The sequence below is a fragment of the Agelaius phoeniceus genome, chromosome 21 (assembly GCF_051311805.1).
Source record: "Agelaius phoeniceus isolate bAgePho1 chromosome 21, bAgePho1.hap1, whole genome shotgun sequence".
In the NCBI taxonomy this organism is placed as follows: domain Eukaryota; kingdom Metazoa; phylum Chordata; class Aves; order Passeriformes; family Icteridae; genus Agelaius; species Agelaius phoeniceus.
In genome coordinates, this window is record NC_135285.1 from 11,562,163 (window position 1) to 11,574,899 (window position 12,737).

General features: G+C 40.3%; 1 protein-coding gene across 1 annotated transcript; it reads left to right on the forward strand.

Moving 5' to 3' along the window:
* Positions 1 to 3,230: 3,230 nt before the first annotated feature.
* On the forward strand, positions 3,231 to 12,569 carry ZBTB43 (zinc finger and BTB domain containing 43). The gene is made up of 2 exons (XM_054646548.2): positions 3,231 to 3,385; positions 5,647 to 12,569. Exon 2 carries the CDS (start codon positions 5,670 to 5,672, stop codon positions 7,062 to 7,064), a length of 1,395 nt encoding a protein of 464 aa, XP_054502523.1. The 5' UTR covers positions 3,231 to 3,385; positions 5,647 to 5,669; the 3' UTR covers positions 7,065 to 12,569.
* Positions 12,570 to 12,737: the final 168 nt, after the last annotated feature.

The window sequence follows — 12,737 nt, forward strand, 5'->3', positions numbered from 1 at the left end:
AAGCACTTTATTCAATAGCCAAGTCCACCCTATTCCCTTTGTATTTCAGAGTCTACTCCACCCCATTTCAAAGTGGAAGAAAGGAGATACTGCTTTAAAGTGCGCAGACTCTGATTTAATACTGGAACAGACTCATGCACCTATCATGAGAGATATATAAATGCAAAGCTTCCAATAGTGCACACAGTGCACTGTAATGCAGTCTGTGTTCAGATATAAATATAATAGATTTTTTTAAAATACAAATAAGGAGAAACATACAGATACTCTGTATTCCAAAATTCTAAATTTTGGTCATTGCTTGTTTTTTTATGATCGAGCCAATATCCAGCAAAATTAGATTTAGTGTCCTTGCTTCTTATGAAATTACACAGAGGCTGCTGCTTTATTCCTCTCCAGGACAGTAAAAAGCAATAAAATTCTTGCAGATTTTGACAGCAGGCAATTCAATAAAAGGCTATGTATATTTTATAAGTACAATAAAAACAAGTCTATAGCTGGATCATAAATGGAGGTTTGTTTCGTTGGTTTGTTTTCTGCACGCATCAATGTTGGGGTCTATTTCCAACACAGGATGGTCTTCTCAGCACACAGCTGTCCCTTTTTGGGGAGAAGCAGAATGAAATTTATATTTTTATAATGTATTATTTAAGCTTTGCTCAAGGGACTTTGCAATGTGTCTCTGTTTAAAATTTAAAGGTGTTTGGAACTGAATACTTTTCTGTTCTTGATGAGTGCTATAAAATTTTACAATTCTTTTTGTTACATTTTAAAGTGTATCTGTCTTATCATTGTGGCATTCCCTTTTTTATGAGCAAACAATAAATATTTGATACACACATCATTATTTCCTAGGCTTCCATTAATGCTCACTGGTTTTTTAATTCTTCAATAATATAATGGGGAGATCAATAGATTGTTGTATTTCTGAGCAGTAGTGCTACAATGCATTTAGAGACAGTGTCTGTCTGTTGAAATATAAAATTTTATACAAATGTAAAACCAAAACTAACAACATACAAATGACCCACCCTACATAATTACAGATGTATCAGTTTTTTCTTCTCACTTAGAAAAGAAATTTTAAAACTCTGAAGAAGCTGATTAAAGAAAAAATACCCTTCCTATTTTGCCAAGTTCTCCAGCACTGAAAATCAGCAAAAGGTTTATCTGAGCAGGGTCTGTGGCATCGAGCCTCAAGTCTTCTGGAGAAGGAAACTTTCCTGTATAACTACACAGAATCCACAAGTACTGGTTTGCCCTTCTGAGTAGTTTGGTAGTTAAAGTCTGACTCATACGGCAAATTATAATCAGTGTCATCTTACTGGATGTACCAAGAATACAAACTTTCAGAATACATGAACATTATAGGACAGACCTAAAGACAGTTTTTTCACCCTCAGTGTGAAGCTAAAGAGCTGTTATCCTCATAAAATTGTAGAATCTTATCATGCAAGAATTATAGAGACCTTTTGTTAACAAAGACAAGGTGATGAAGACTATCTCCATCTCAAAATCCAAACAAATATGCTTTGGAGAGACACCTGTGTCAGCCTATCAAATATCAAGAAAAAAATTCCCTTTCAGTTCACTTATTAGAACACTGTATTTCTTGCTATAACAGAAAAGCTATGAAACCCACTGCCTTAAAAATAAATTATTTAAATTAATCACAGCAGGGAATACAAAGGAGTTAAAAAACATGCTGTAATAAGAAAAGCATTCAAGGGAGAAAAAATAGAGTCTCTAAGCTTAGCTGAATGATCATTCATGAATTTGACCCAAACTTCCATAACCTCAGGAAAAAGTAAAGCATACAAACATTAGTTAGTTAATGCTGTTTTCATTTGCTTCCTTTGTAAAACATAAATTTTGATTTAACAAACTAGCCTTGACCCTGCAGCCCTGCTCCTGCAGCCAGTGTTATCACATGAAGACTGCAGAACTGATCACATGAAGGAAATCCAAAGTGTTTTTCATGCCACACTCATGTTTAATGCTTTGGTTAGCTGTGTGCTATTTCATCTCTCAAAACTTCCTTGCCCTACTGCTTATCATTCTTATGTAGTGGTTTATTTGGTCATGTACTCTCATAATGCCTGTAAGAGACAACTACACAATTGTGTTATGTTAAACATCATCCTTCTCTTTTCTCATTTCTGTATTACAGTTTTTATTAGACTTCCAGTCCTATTAATGTAGGAAAGATATGTACTTAATATGTGAATGCGCACTACCAGAGTTGAAAATACAGGCAGACACCAAATTCTGTTCAGATATAGTACTTGCTAAAGTGGGGATACTTCTGTCTAGGAGAACTCCTTCAGCTTCCATGAAACAGCTTGCTCTCCCTCCTACCCCAGGGGTTTAGCACGTTCTCTTGCTCCAGTTCAGCCACAGGAAATCTCTATGGCTTTCACTCAAGTGAGATTTTCAGGGGCACGAGCTGAGAGCTGGGACGGCTCTGCCCCACAGAACCTTGTGCTCCGCTTCTGAGAGCTTTGCCGAGGCTGCTGCCGCTGCCCAGGTGTGCGCGGGGCTCTGCCCGGGTGTGCGCGGAGCCGGCGCGCACAGAGCCAGCTCGGGCTGCATCGACGGCTGCCAACCGACCGGGAAGGCCGATCCAGCTGAAGTCTGTGTGATGCATTTAAAAACTGAGATATTGTCCTCCGTTTTCTTTAAAAAATATTAAAGATTAAGCATAATTAATACTAATTTTTTATCAGTTTATTTGGGACATTTTCCCGCAGAAAGGGGCGGATTTCGGGTCCGGCAGGCAGGGCCGGCCCTCTGTGGGGAGCGGCGCCCTCTGCGGGCCGCAGCGGGGCGGGACCGAGCCCGAGCGGTGCAAGGGTTCCGACACGGGTGTGTTGGCTCCGTGCCCGTTGGAACGGCTTGGCGGTGGGACAAATCCCGTGCCCCAGCACACCAGAGATCCGTGCGGAACACGCGGGCCGCGCCAGCGCCCGGCGAGGACGGCGGGCTTCATTTGTACTGTCTGTGGTCCCCTTCTAGCAGTGCTCACAGCAGCGCTGAGAGTATTGCCCTGGGGAGCAGCTGCGGCGCAAAGGGACAAGACAGGACAGGACGGGACGGCACAGCTCGGCCCAGGGGGTTTTGGGGTGCGAACCGTTCCTACTGAGCGCTCCGGTCAAATCCATCCACTCCCAAACGGAGCCAGCAGGGGGCACCGCCACCGCCCCGGGTAAGAGCTCCTGCGGGTGGGGAGCGGAAGAGCTTGGCGAGGGTCACGTGACCGGGACGCGGAAGTGCCTGCAGGAAGGGGGGCAGCTGCTTCCGGTGCGGGCCGGAGAGGGCGCGGGCAGGGCCGGGCCGGGGCCACACCGACAGCGTCCCGCTATGAGAGAGACGCCGCGACCCGCAGGTGAGACGCTGCCGCTCGTGGATCCCGGGCGGCCGTGCTGCCGTGCTGCCGCTGGCCCCGGTCCGCGAGTCCGCGCTGGAGCGGGGCGGCGCGCGAGGCCTTCCCACGCCCCGCGGCCGCAGGTCCCGCGCTCTGTAGGGCCGGGTCGGTGTCCCCGGTGCGACCGGGAACGGGGTCCGCTCCGGCCGGAGCCTATTGGCGGGTCCGCGCGGCCGCGGGAGGCGCTGTGGCCTGTCTGGTCCCGCGGCCGGAGCGGCTCCCGGCCGGGCCCCGCCGGTGCGGCCGCGGCAGCATCGCGGGGGCGCTGGGAGGGTGAGAGACCAAGGTCTGCGGGCCTGCGCGTGGAGAGGGCAAGGAGCTCCCTGCTAGCACTTGTTAGGAGTAATGGTATCCTAAAGCAAATTAAATGTGACTTGAATGTTCTACTCAATGCTCCAACATGGAGATTGTTTTTTAAATTATTGTTAATTGAAGTAGGAAGACTTTGTTCTGTACGAGTTTGGAGTAAAACTGCAAAACAAAACAGATTGTAGAAGGAGGGAGTGAAACTCCTTTCAAAAACCGGTTTGCTTGACTTGTATGGCTTTGCTAATGGAAAATATTTCACTTACATTTTGTCTGCATGACAACTTAAAATACAAAAAAGTTTGCTATCATCTGGAAGTGTTTTTGTGGTGACATGCTGACTCCCTGCTGAAAGATGGCAGTTTAGATTATCAGTAGTTGTATATGAATTCTGCAGGCATCTGTTTTTAAACTTCAGTTGAACATCTTCTGAAGGCTTATTTTTTGTAGGCAGATATTGAAAAATAGAATCTTAAATCTGAGAATATTCTGAAGGGGGTAAGGAACTGCATCTGTATAAGAAAATCTGATTGTTTCAAAAAATGGATGTAAAATACACAAGGTATAAGATAACTTGAAATACTTGAATAATTATGTCAAATTGTTTTAAGCGAAGTGGTAAGAAAAATTAACAATTGAACTGGCAGGCACAGTATTCCGTTGCTCAGTGGAAAAGTATTGGTAGCTGATTCAGTTCTGAAGAGGGTTGGTGCTTTGAGGAAAAGAACCTGAGGAGCGCTGAAGACAGTAAATTTAAAGGTGGTCTTCTGCAATTATGTGGGTGGCAACTTCATGGACCTTGACCACTGAAACTACTTGCTGCTCCATGGCTCAGGAATCCCATAGCACTCAATTTACACATTATCAGATAGAAAAATTGCACAAGTTTAACTTACCCAAGCAGTTAATGTTGGTTTTTCATAGTGACATTTAAACTTCTGCCATTTCAAATTACAATAACATGCAAATTTATCTCAAATTCAACTTAAAATTTCAAGTATGCATTTGAAAAAGTTGTATTACTGCTAAAAGGGCTGTTAATCTTTTTGTAAGACATCTGGATTATGTGAGAATACAGATGTGAAAATCTGGGAGCTCTTAGCTGGGATTCTGTCATGTAATTATTATGTTGTTACAAATACACAAGGAACAAGCAGGAAAAGTTCTGTGTGGCAAAGGTATCAATTTCTTGATTGACCTTTTAAATTCTGTATGATTTCTCTAAAAGGAACATTATAAACCTAGCCCTAACCCAAATATCTCAATAAGCTTGGAATTAAAAACTGTACAAGCTGTTGCTGTTCCACCTTTCAGTTAGTGAAACAATAGGGAAATACATGAGAAGGGTCATAAACCTTACTCTTAGTCAGGTTCTGCCTGTGCTTCCAGTGTCATCCTGTGAGTTGATACAGTTGCTTTTGAAAAATTAATCTTAAGTGAAATATTTCATGAGTAAAATCAGTGTTTGTTGGTGGACAAATGAGATTATTTTGTTGGCATTTGAAATATAAAATCTTTCATATGCTGGTACAAACTGTGGGACATCCTGGAGTTAGAACTCTGCTGTATAATTCCATGAAATAACAGCTTCGTTAGCCTAAACTCATGTTTGAAATGCTTAGTCTATCCCAATTGGATAGTTTGCTGTTTGTAGCTCCTGCTGTAGTTGGTGAGTCCTCTTGAAGAGAAGAAACACAACAAAATATTCTGGCATAGCAATTTATGGCCTTAGTACAGCTTTCAGAAGAGAGAAGTGAGATGACTTGAGAGAATACAACAGTGGCGAAAAGTTGAGTTCCATGTGAGTCTGTTAAGAAAAAAGAAAAAAAAGTAGAAGAAAATGGAAAGGTCAGTACTTGACCAAGCAGAATTTCTAATTTTATTTCTTATTTTTATTTTATATTTTCTTCTTACAGCACAACACTAAATTTGTAATGAAATGGAGTCTGGGTCAAGCTCCTTTCTAGTGGAATTTCCAGATTTTTCTAGCACCATTTTGCAGAAGTTAAATCAACAGCGCCAGCAAGGACAATTATGTGATGTGTCCATTGTGGTTCAGGGCCATCTCTTCAGAGCCCATAAAGCTGTTCTTGCAGCTAGTTCACCTTATTTCTGTGATCAGGTTCTCCTGAAAAACAGCAGACGAATAGTCCTGCCTGATGTGATGAATCCCAGAGTATTTGAAAACATTCTTCTGTCTACCTACACAGGCCGGCTGGTAATGCCTGCGCCAGAAATTGTTAGTTATCTGACAGCAGCAAGTTTCCTTCAGATGTGGCACGTAGTGGATAAGTGCACGGAAGTGCTTGAGGGAAACCCAACAGTTCTGTGTCAGAAGATGAATCATGGCAGTGACCATCAGTCCCCAAGCAGTAGTAGCTACAATGGCCTTGTTGAAACCTTTGAACTTGGCTCTGGAGGACAGACAGAATTCCACAAAGTGCAGGAACTAAGAGACGGCGAAAACGAAGAAGAGAGCTCTAAAGATGAACTGCCGTGTCAGCTGACGGAACACGAGTACCTTCCCAGTAATTCTTCAACAGAACATGATAGACTTAGCACTGGAATGACCAGTCAGGATGGGGAAGAGGGAACTAGTGATAGTGCAGAGTACCAGTATAGCAGACCAATGTATAGCAAACCCAGTATCATGTCTCACAAGCGGTGGATCCATGTGAAACCAGAAAGGTTTGAACAAGACTGTGAAGGCGTTGATAACCCTTATGATGAACACCAAGTTTCTGAATCCATGAATACCATCCAGGCAGATCACTCAATCCAGTCTTCAGGTGTTGAAGATTTTCACATAGGTGACAAAAAGATGGAAGCAGAATTTGATGAACAGGCAGATGAAAGTAATTATGATGAACAAGTTGACTTCTATGGCTCGTCTATGGAAGAATTTTCCAGTGAAAGGGCAGATGGAAATTTAAGTGCTCACAGACAGGATCTTATGATGGCAGCAGGCTATGGTGAAAGCATTGATATGGCTGCTGGGATTAAAGAAGAAACGTCTCTCACTGGATTCTCCCATGCCGATAAGCTCTATCCTTGTCAGTGTGGAAAAAGCTTTACACACAAAAGTCAGAGAGATCGGCATATGAGTATGCACCTTGGTCTTCGACCTTATGGATGTGGTGTCTGTGGTAAGAAATTCAAAATGAAACACCATCTTGTAGGCCATATGAAAATTCATACAGGCATAAAACCATATGAGTGTAACATCTGTGGGAAAAGATTTATGTGGCGGGACAGTTTTCATCGGCATGTGACCTCTTGTACCAAGTCCTATCAGGCTTCGAAAGCTGAGCAGAGTACTACTGAGATGAACTAAGACATTAATGCTTACGTTTGTTTAGTAAAGTAAGAAAAATAAACTAATTATGCAAATAATGTCTGGTACTTGCTATTGTATGTTCTCAAAACAAAAGTTTTGATAAGTGTGCTGGTATAAACAGATCAAATGTATTTTGCTTCCTGCAATATTACTTCAGGTGTTTATTGTGGGAAGTGTATGTGGTTAATCTGAAATGTGCCTGCAAAATAAGGTCTGAGATTGATTGTAATCACAGCAGTATTTAGAAGCCATCTTGTATTTCCAAGTCCTCTAAATTCACAGTAAAACTCGGCTCTAAACTGACAAAAATCCTGGAAATACTTAGATGAACGAGAAATTCAGGTAGTACTCCTTATTGGGAAAGAAAACTAAGATGACCAAACTGGCTTATACGATTCACATTTAAATGAAGAAAAAATAAAGAGAATTCCACCTCAAGCTGAAGCATCATTAGGTAGTGTGCATCATTCAGTAGCCTTTGTTGTATTGCTTTATGAAAGGCAGTGGTAAAGGTGGTTTAGATTTCAGTTATACATCTTCTTTTTTTAAAATTTATCTTCAGTAAAATAAATGTCTAATTTTGTGCTGATTTCTGTTTAGCATCTGTAATGCACTTACAGTTTTCACTATATAGACTTAATATATACTGAAGTATACTTTCTATTTGCTCTTCTAGGGTCTAATGCTGTACTTGACTTCATTAGATTTTAATTACTATGTTGTGAGAGCTTCTAGAAGTGTGTGTAATAAGTATGTCTTATTAAAAAATAAGACACCAACTAAAGTAAAATGTAACATTTGGAACTTAGTCTAAATAAGCAAATATTTAAAGTGTAAATTTCTGTTCAAATTTTTGTGGCTTACTACAGTAGCAAGTACCAAACTCTGGATTCATGAACTGACTTGTTATTGGTACAAAAACTTCTGTGAGAACTTTTATCTAGTTTTAGAAACCTGCTTTAGGAAAATTACAGTCATTGATAGGTATTTATACTTTTAATTCTTTACTATTTGAATAGTATATAATACTGATTCTTGGTACTGAACTACTGTGACTGATGATCACAAGCAGAGTTGTTTGCTTCCTCAAAGTTGCTTGTGGAAAAAAGTAGGAAGTATGTGATTTGGATCTTTTAATGGTACTGCAGAACATGGTACCATGCTTATGTCTGAAGCTGGTATTTTTGCTGGGAGTGACACTTGTTCTATGTTAAGATAAGGATCTGTGTGTGGGGCTTTCATTCATGGAGATAGATGGAGGAATGTGTATAGTTCTAAGGGATGCTGCCAGCTCTGCAGATTGAGTAAAGGCATCAGTTGTAAAGGTGACAACAGGATTTTGGGGTTGAAAGCTTAATGCAGTCCAATGCAAAAGCAATTGCTTCTTAGTAAGCAAAAGCTTCTTTGTAGCTTACTGAAATATGACAAGGAAAGAACATACATAGAATACAATAGGAAGAGGTGATAACCAAGTACAGTGCTGTCCACATGGGGAAAAAGTTAACCAGCATTAAAGACCTAAGCCTGTCTGACCCCAATTTCTATATTGGGCACTGCTGTGTGCAGGATAATGTACTGAACAGATGACCCTGTATGGTGAAGCAAAACCACACCAAGATTATTACACTTCAGATTCTTTTTTGAACTCCCAGTTACAAATTGTCTTAAGATACAACTGAACTGTATCCTGAAAGTGAATGTCTGCTGCAAGCTGAGGGTTTTCCACTCAGTGAGCTGTAATTACTGTAATTTCTTTACTGGCATTCTACTTAAAAACTTTTTTTTAAGAGGCTCTTAATTAATAATCTTCTAATGATTCAAATATTTTTTCATATGGAATTTTGTTGAAACAGATGTTCCCAAGTACAATGAACCCATTGCTGGCAATGGGCACGACTAATCAGCACCACAGAGTTCCTGTTCTTAGCACTTAATTGAACTCTACAAATACCATGGTGGCCATGTTTAACCTTTGTGATCAAGGTACTGAAACAGGGATTTTGCTCACTAACACTGTAACCTGCTTAATGTATAGCACTTTGTATTTAAACAAAACAAAACCAAAAAAAAAAAAGGAAAAAAAAAGAAAACCACAAAAAAGAACCCCCAAAAACAAATAAAAAAACCCCCAAAACAAAAGCAACTAAAAAACCAAACCATAATACTTAATAAGTATGTTTTTTAAACTTAGAGATTATATTCCCTCTATGGTTTGTTTACACACTGCTAACACTGTCCTTTTTAATACTAAAAATACTATAATGCTTGCCTGTTTACATGAGGGTAGAGGAAAGGGTTCTCGCACTCGGTGGCCCTGTTTTTCCATTCTCCAAGGCCTTACCACATACATGGTGTCATTTCTGCAAGTACCATCATCACATTTGAGGGAAGGCATTAGAATCATAGAATGGTTTGGGTTGGAAGGAGACTTTGAAGGTCACCTACTTCCAACCCTCCTGCCATAGGCATGGACACCTTCAACTAGGCCAGGTTGCTCAGAGCCCCATCCAACCTGGCCTTGAACATGTCCAGCGTGTTTATTCTCATACTCATTTCAAGAATGATCTTGTATATTACATTGGTTCTCAGCCCCTTTCCAATTGTCACTTTAATTTTGCATAAAAAGGTTAAGGGTACCTCTTCCCATTTAACCATAAAAAAGGCTGGACGGAAACACCAGTCTGAAAACTGTGGTCAAAAAAAACAAAAATGTTGAACACAGACCATACTACAGAGCTGCCAGCAAAACTGTTTCTTTTACCAGCTTGGAATGACTTTTATATGGGATATTTCAAGGTTTAATGTTACTTCTATTTGCAGTTAGATTACTTTGAAATAAAGCTTTAAAATTAAATGTACTGCGAGCGACACTTTAAAGATTTTATAACAGGTTCAGTAGATCATATTATAGAACCATGTCCTTTTTTAATGACTTAGCATGAATAGTAACTTTTTAGTATTTGCCTCTTGCTGTTTTACCCCATATTATGGCATTGTCTTGAAAGTCCAGCAAATGTTGCTCCACTGATTTTTGTAGCACTTGGCTTTCTGCTGTTGATTTACATGAAACCAATTGATTGCAGGAAAATATTGATCTGAGTGTCCTGAGATCGGGTTGAGAGGATTGATGATTCAAGGACAGCTTGAGATACATGTCTAAAATCCTTACTTTTGCATGGCACAGGTGAAACAGTTGTCTTGTGGTGTTTTTCTTGAACTCAGTTTATTGCCCTTTGTCCAACTTCTAATCACCAATTCAGGTACTGGGTGGGGGGGGTGGGAATCACTTAAACCATCTTTCTCAGGCTCAGCTTAAGTCCTTAGGTCTAACACCTCTTCTCCCTGCCTTTGTATTCTCAGTTTCCCTTGCTTTCACCAAGAGTTGTATTCAGTTCCTGCCATTTCTGTTAGTAAGGTGACACGTCACAGAGGAGGTTGGGGTCATGTGCACACTTCCTTGTCTGATGCTTTGCATTTCTTAGTGGGGGTCCTCTGGTGCTTTGGCCTGGTCAGTGTCACTATTCATGGTGACACTGGGCCACAGTCCCTTCAGAGATGTGTCTGTTCCAGCTTGGTTCTTCTGTGGAACTCAGTTATTTCAGAGGTGTACCTGCTCTGGCAGGGCTTAGCGGTAGGCCAAAGTCATCTTAGAGGTGAATCTCCTCAGGCAGGGAGTGTGTCCTTCTGTGAGTGTGTCTATACATGTTCTCAGTGACTTCTTCAGGTGTTTTCCCAAGAGCAGCTCTTCAGTTTCTCTACCTGTACCCAGGAGTATCTTCTCCATGTGTCTCCCTGCACTTCTTGCTAGCAGCTGCCACTCTTCCTTAAGTATATTTAAGCAGAATCATTATGTGCACCTCTGGTTGAGATTTTGGCTTGCATCCATTTTTTGTGCACACTGAACTTCTTTTGACTAGTGCGGGGCCGCCTGCAAACGCTAGCCATGTGTCACCCCTGCAGTCCCTGCCACTGGTGGCCAGTGCAGTTGAACATAGCAAGCCAAGATATACAGATGCAGCTTCTGTCAAGCTTCTGATCTTTGCTAATGGAGTGGTCTTGTTCAAGGTATGGAAAATTATTTCTTATTTGTGGGGAGGAGGGAAGCAATCCATATATATATATATATATATGTATATATATAATATGACTGCATATGTATATGATGAATTTCATTAATCTTTCCGTATGCCTCATTACCTTTGATGATGTGGCTGTTGGCTGTAGTAAAGTGAGTGTCTTCTGAAAACCAGAAATATTGTATACCCAGGTGGCTTTCAGACTTTCCTGCTGCTTCAAAGCCATTGTCCTAGCAGTGGTAAGAAGACTTAATGATACTACAGCTAAGTTCCTTTTCATTCCATTTTGTAACTATGATGTTAATTACCATGGAATCTGTGTAACTGCCATTCTGAAAAATTCAACTGTTAGCAGGGTTAAAATCTGCTTAGGTGTATATTGAACCCTTTTGAGAGAGAAAGTTCCTATTTCACACACCAGTGTTGGTTTGCAGAATGCTTTTTTGTTGTTTCATTTTTTAAACTTTCCTTGTTAGTTTTATGGGTGAGGAGATAGACCCTAGAAGATCTTGTCAGTACAGTTTTTGGTCATAGCTTTTTTCATCTGAGGTGTGTCTGAGCTTGAGAAACTCTCCCGTATCATAAGCAAGGCAGATGATCAAAGGCTGATGTGTTGAGTGTTCCAGTATTATTGATCGTGAAAGAATGGAGGCATATCAGGGTTTGTAATCTCAATACTTTTGCCTGGGTGCCGGCAAGATGACTGTCTCTGAATTATGAGAGCCCACAGCAGTACATTCCGTGTTTTGCTATAACAGAATTAGGACCTTTCTCAAAGCAACAAAGGAAAGTTAGGGTTTTTTTGTCTTTTAAATGCTTCATTGGGTAGCTTGGCTTCTTTAGCTATTAGCTGTAAACTGTCAGTGGCCTAGGGGAAGATGCTGGAAAAGAAGATGGTATATTTTTAATGTGATTAAATTGCAAGTTCTGATTTTTGCTTGAAGCCTGTGTCTGTCGATTGCTGCTCCTTTTTTTTATTCATGGGATTCCATATTTCTTTCAGAAATGTAACTGTTTATGCAAGTCAAGTGAATCTTCCTTAATGAGCTATAAGTTTTTATTCTAAACAAGTCATTTATAATAGTAAATTTGCATATCTTGATATTTTGTGAGATGTTATGCCTGTATTGCAGAGGTTGGATAGTTTTGTCTATAAATATTGCTGTCCTAATTGTACAGCATGGATTTAATTTAATTTTACTGTTCAATATTTTCTTCTTATAGAAGAGTCCCATGCCCCTTTTTTTCTATAACATGTTTTAATAAATGTTATCTGTCAACTTTGTAAATGTTTTCTTAAGCTTGAATGAAAGGAATGCATGTCTAGTACTAGTATTTAATATTTCACTTTGCCAAAATAAGTGCTCAAAATACAAATTCCAAAAGTTGTTGATATATAACTTTATTAAATATATTAAAAAGTGTATCTAGTAATGTGTCTTCTTGAAATAATGATAACATGTCAGCCTAGTCTAAGAAAACATTAAACTAAGACCTAATTTTTATGACACAGTAAGTTTGATGAATTTGTGGAATTAGACCCATTTGTTTGCTGCTTTAGGTAATTGGCTTCCATGCTAGTTCAAATTTGTCA

Excerpts from the sequence above, each read along its gene's own strand:
- ZBTB43 (XM_054646548.2), top strand. The coding sequence starts at position 5,670 with ATGGAGTCTGGGTCAAGCTCCTTTCTAGTGGAATTTCCAGATTTTTCT.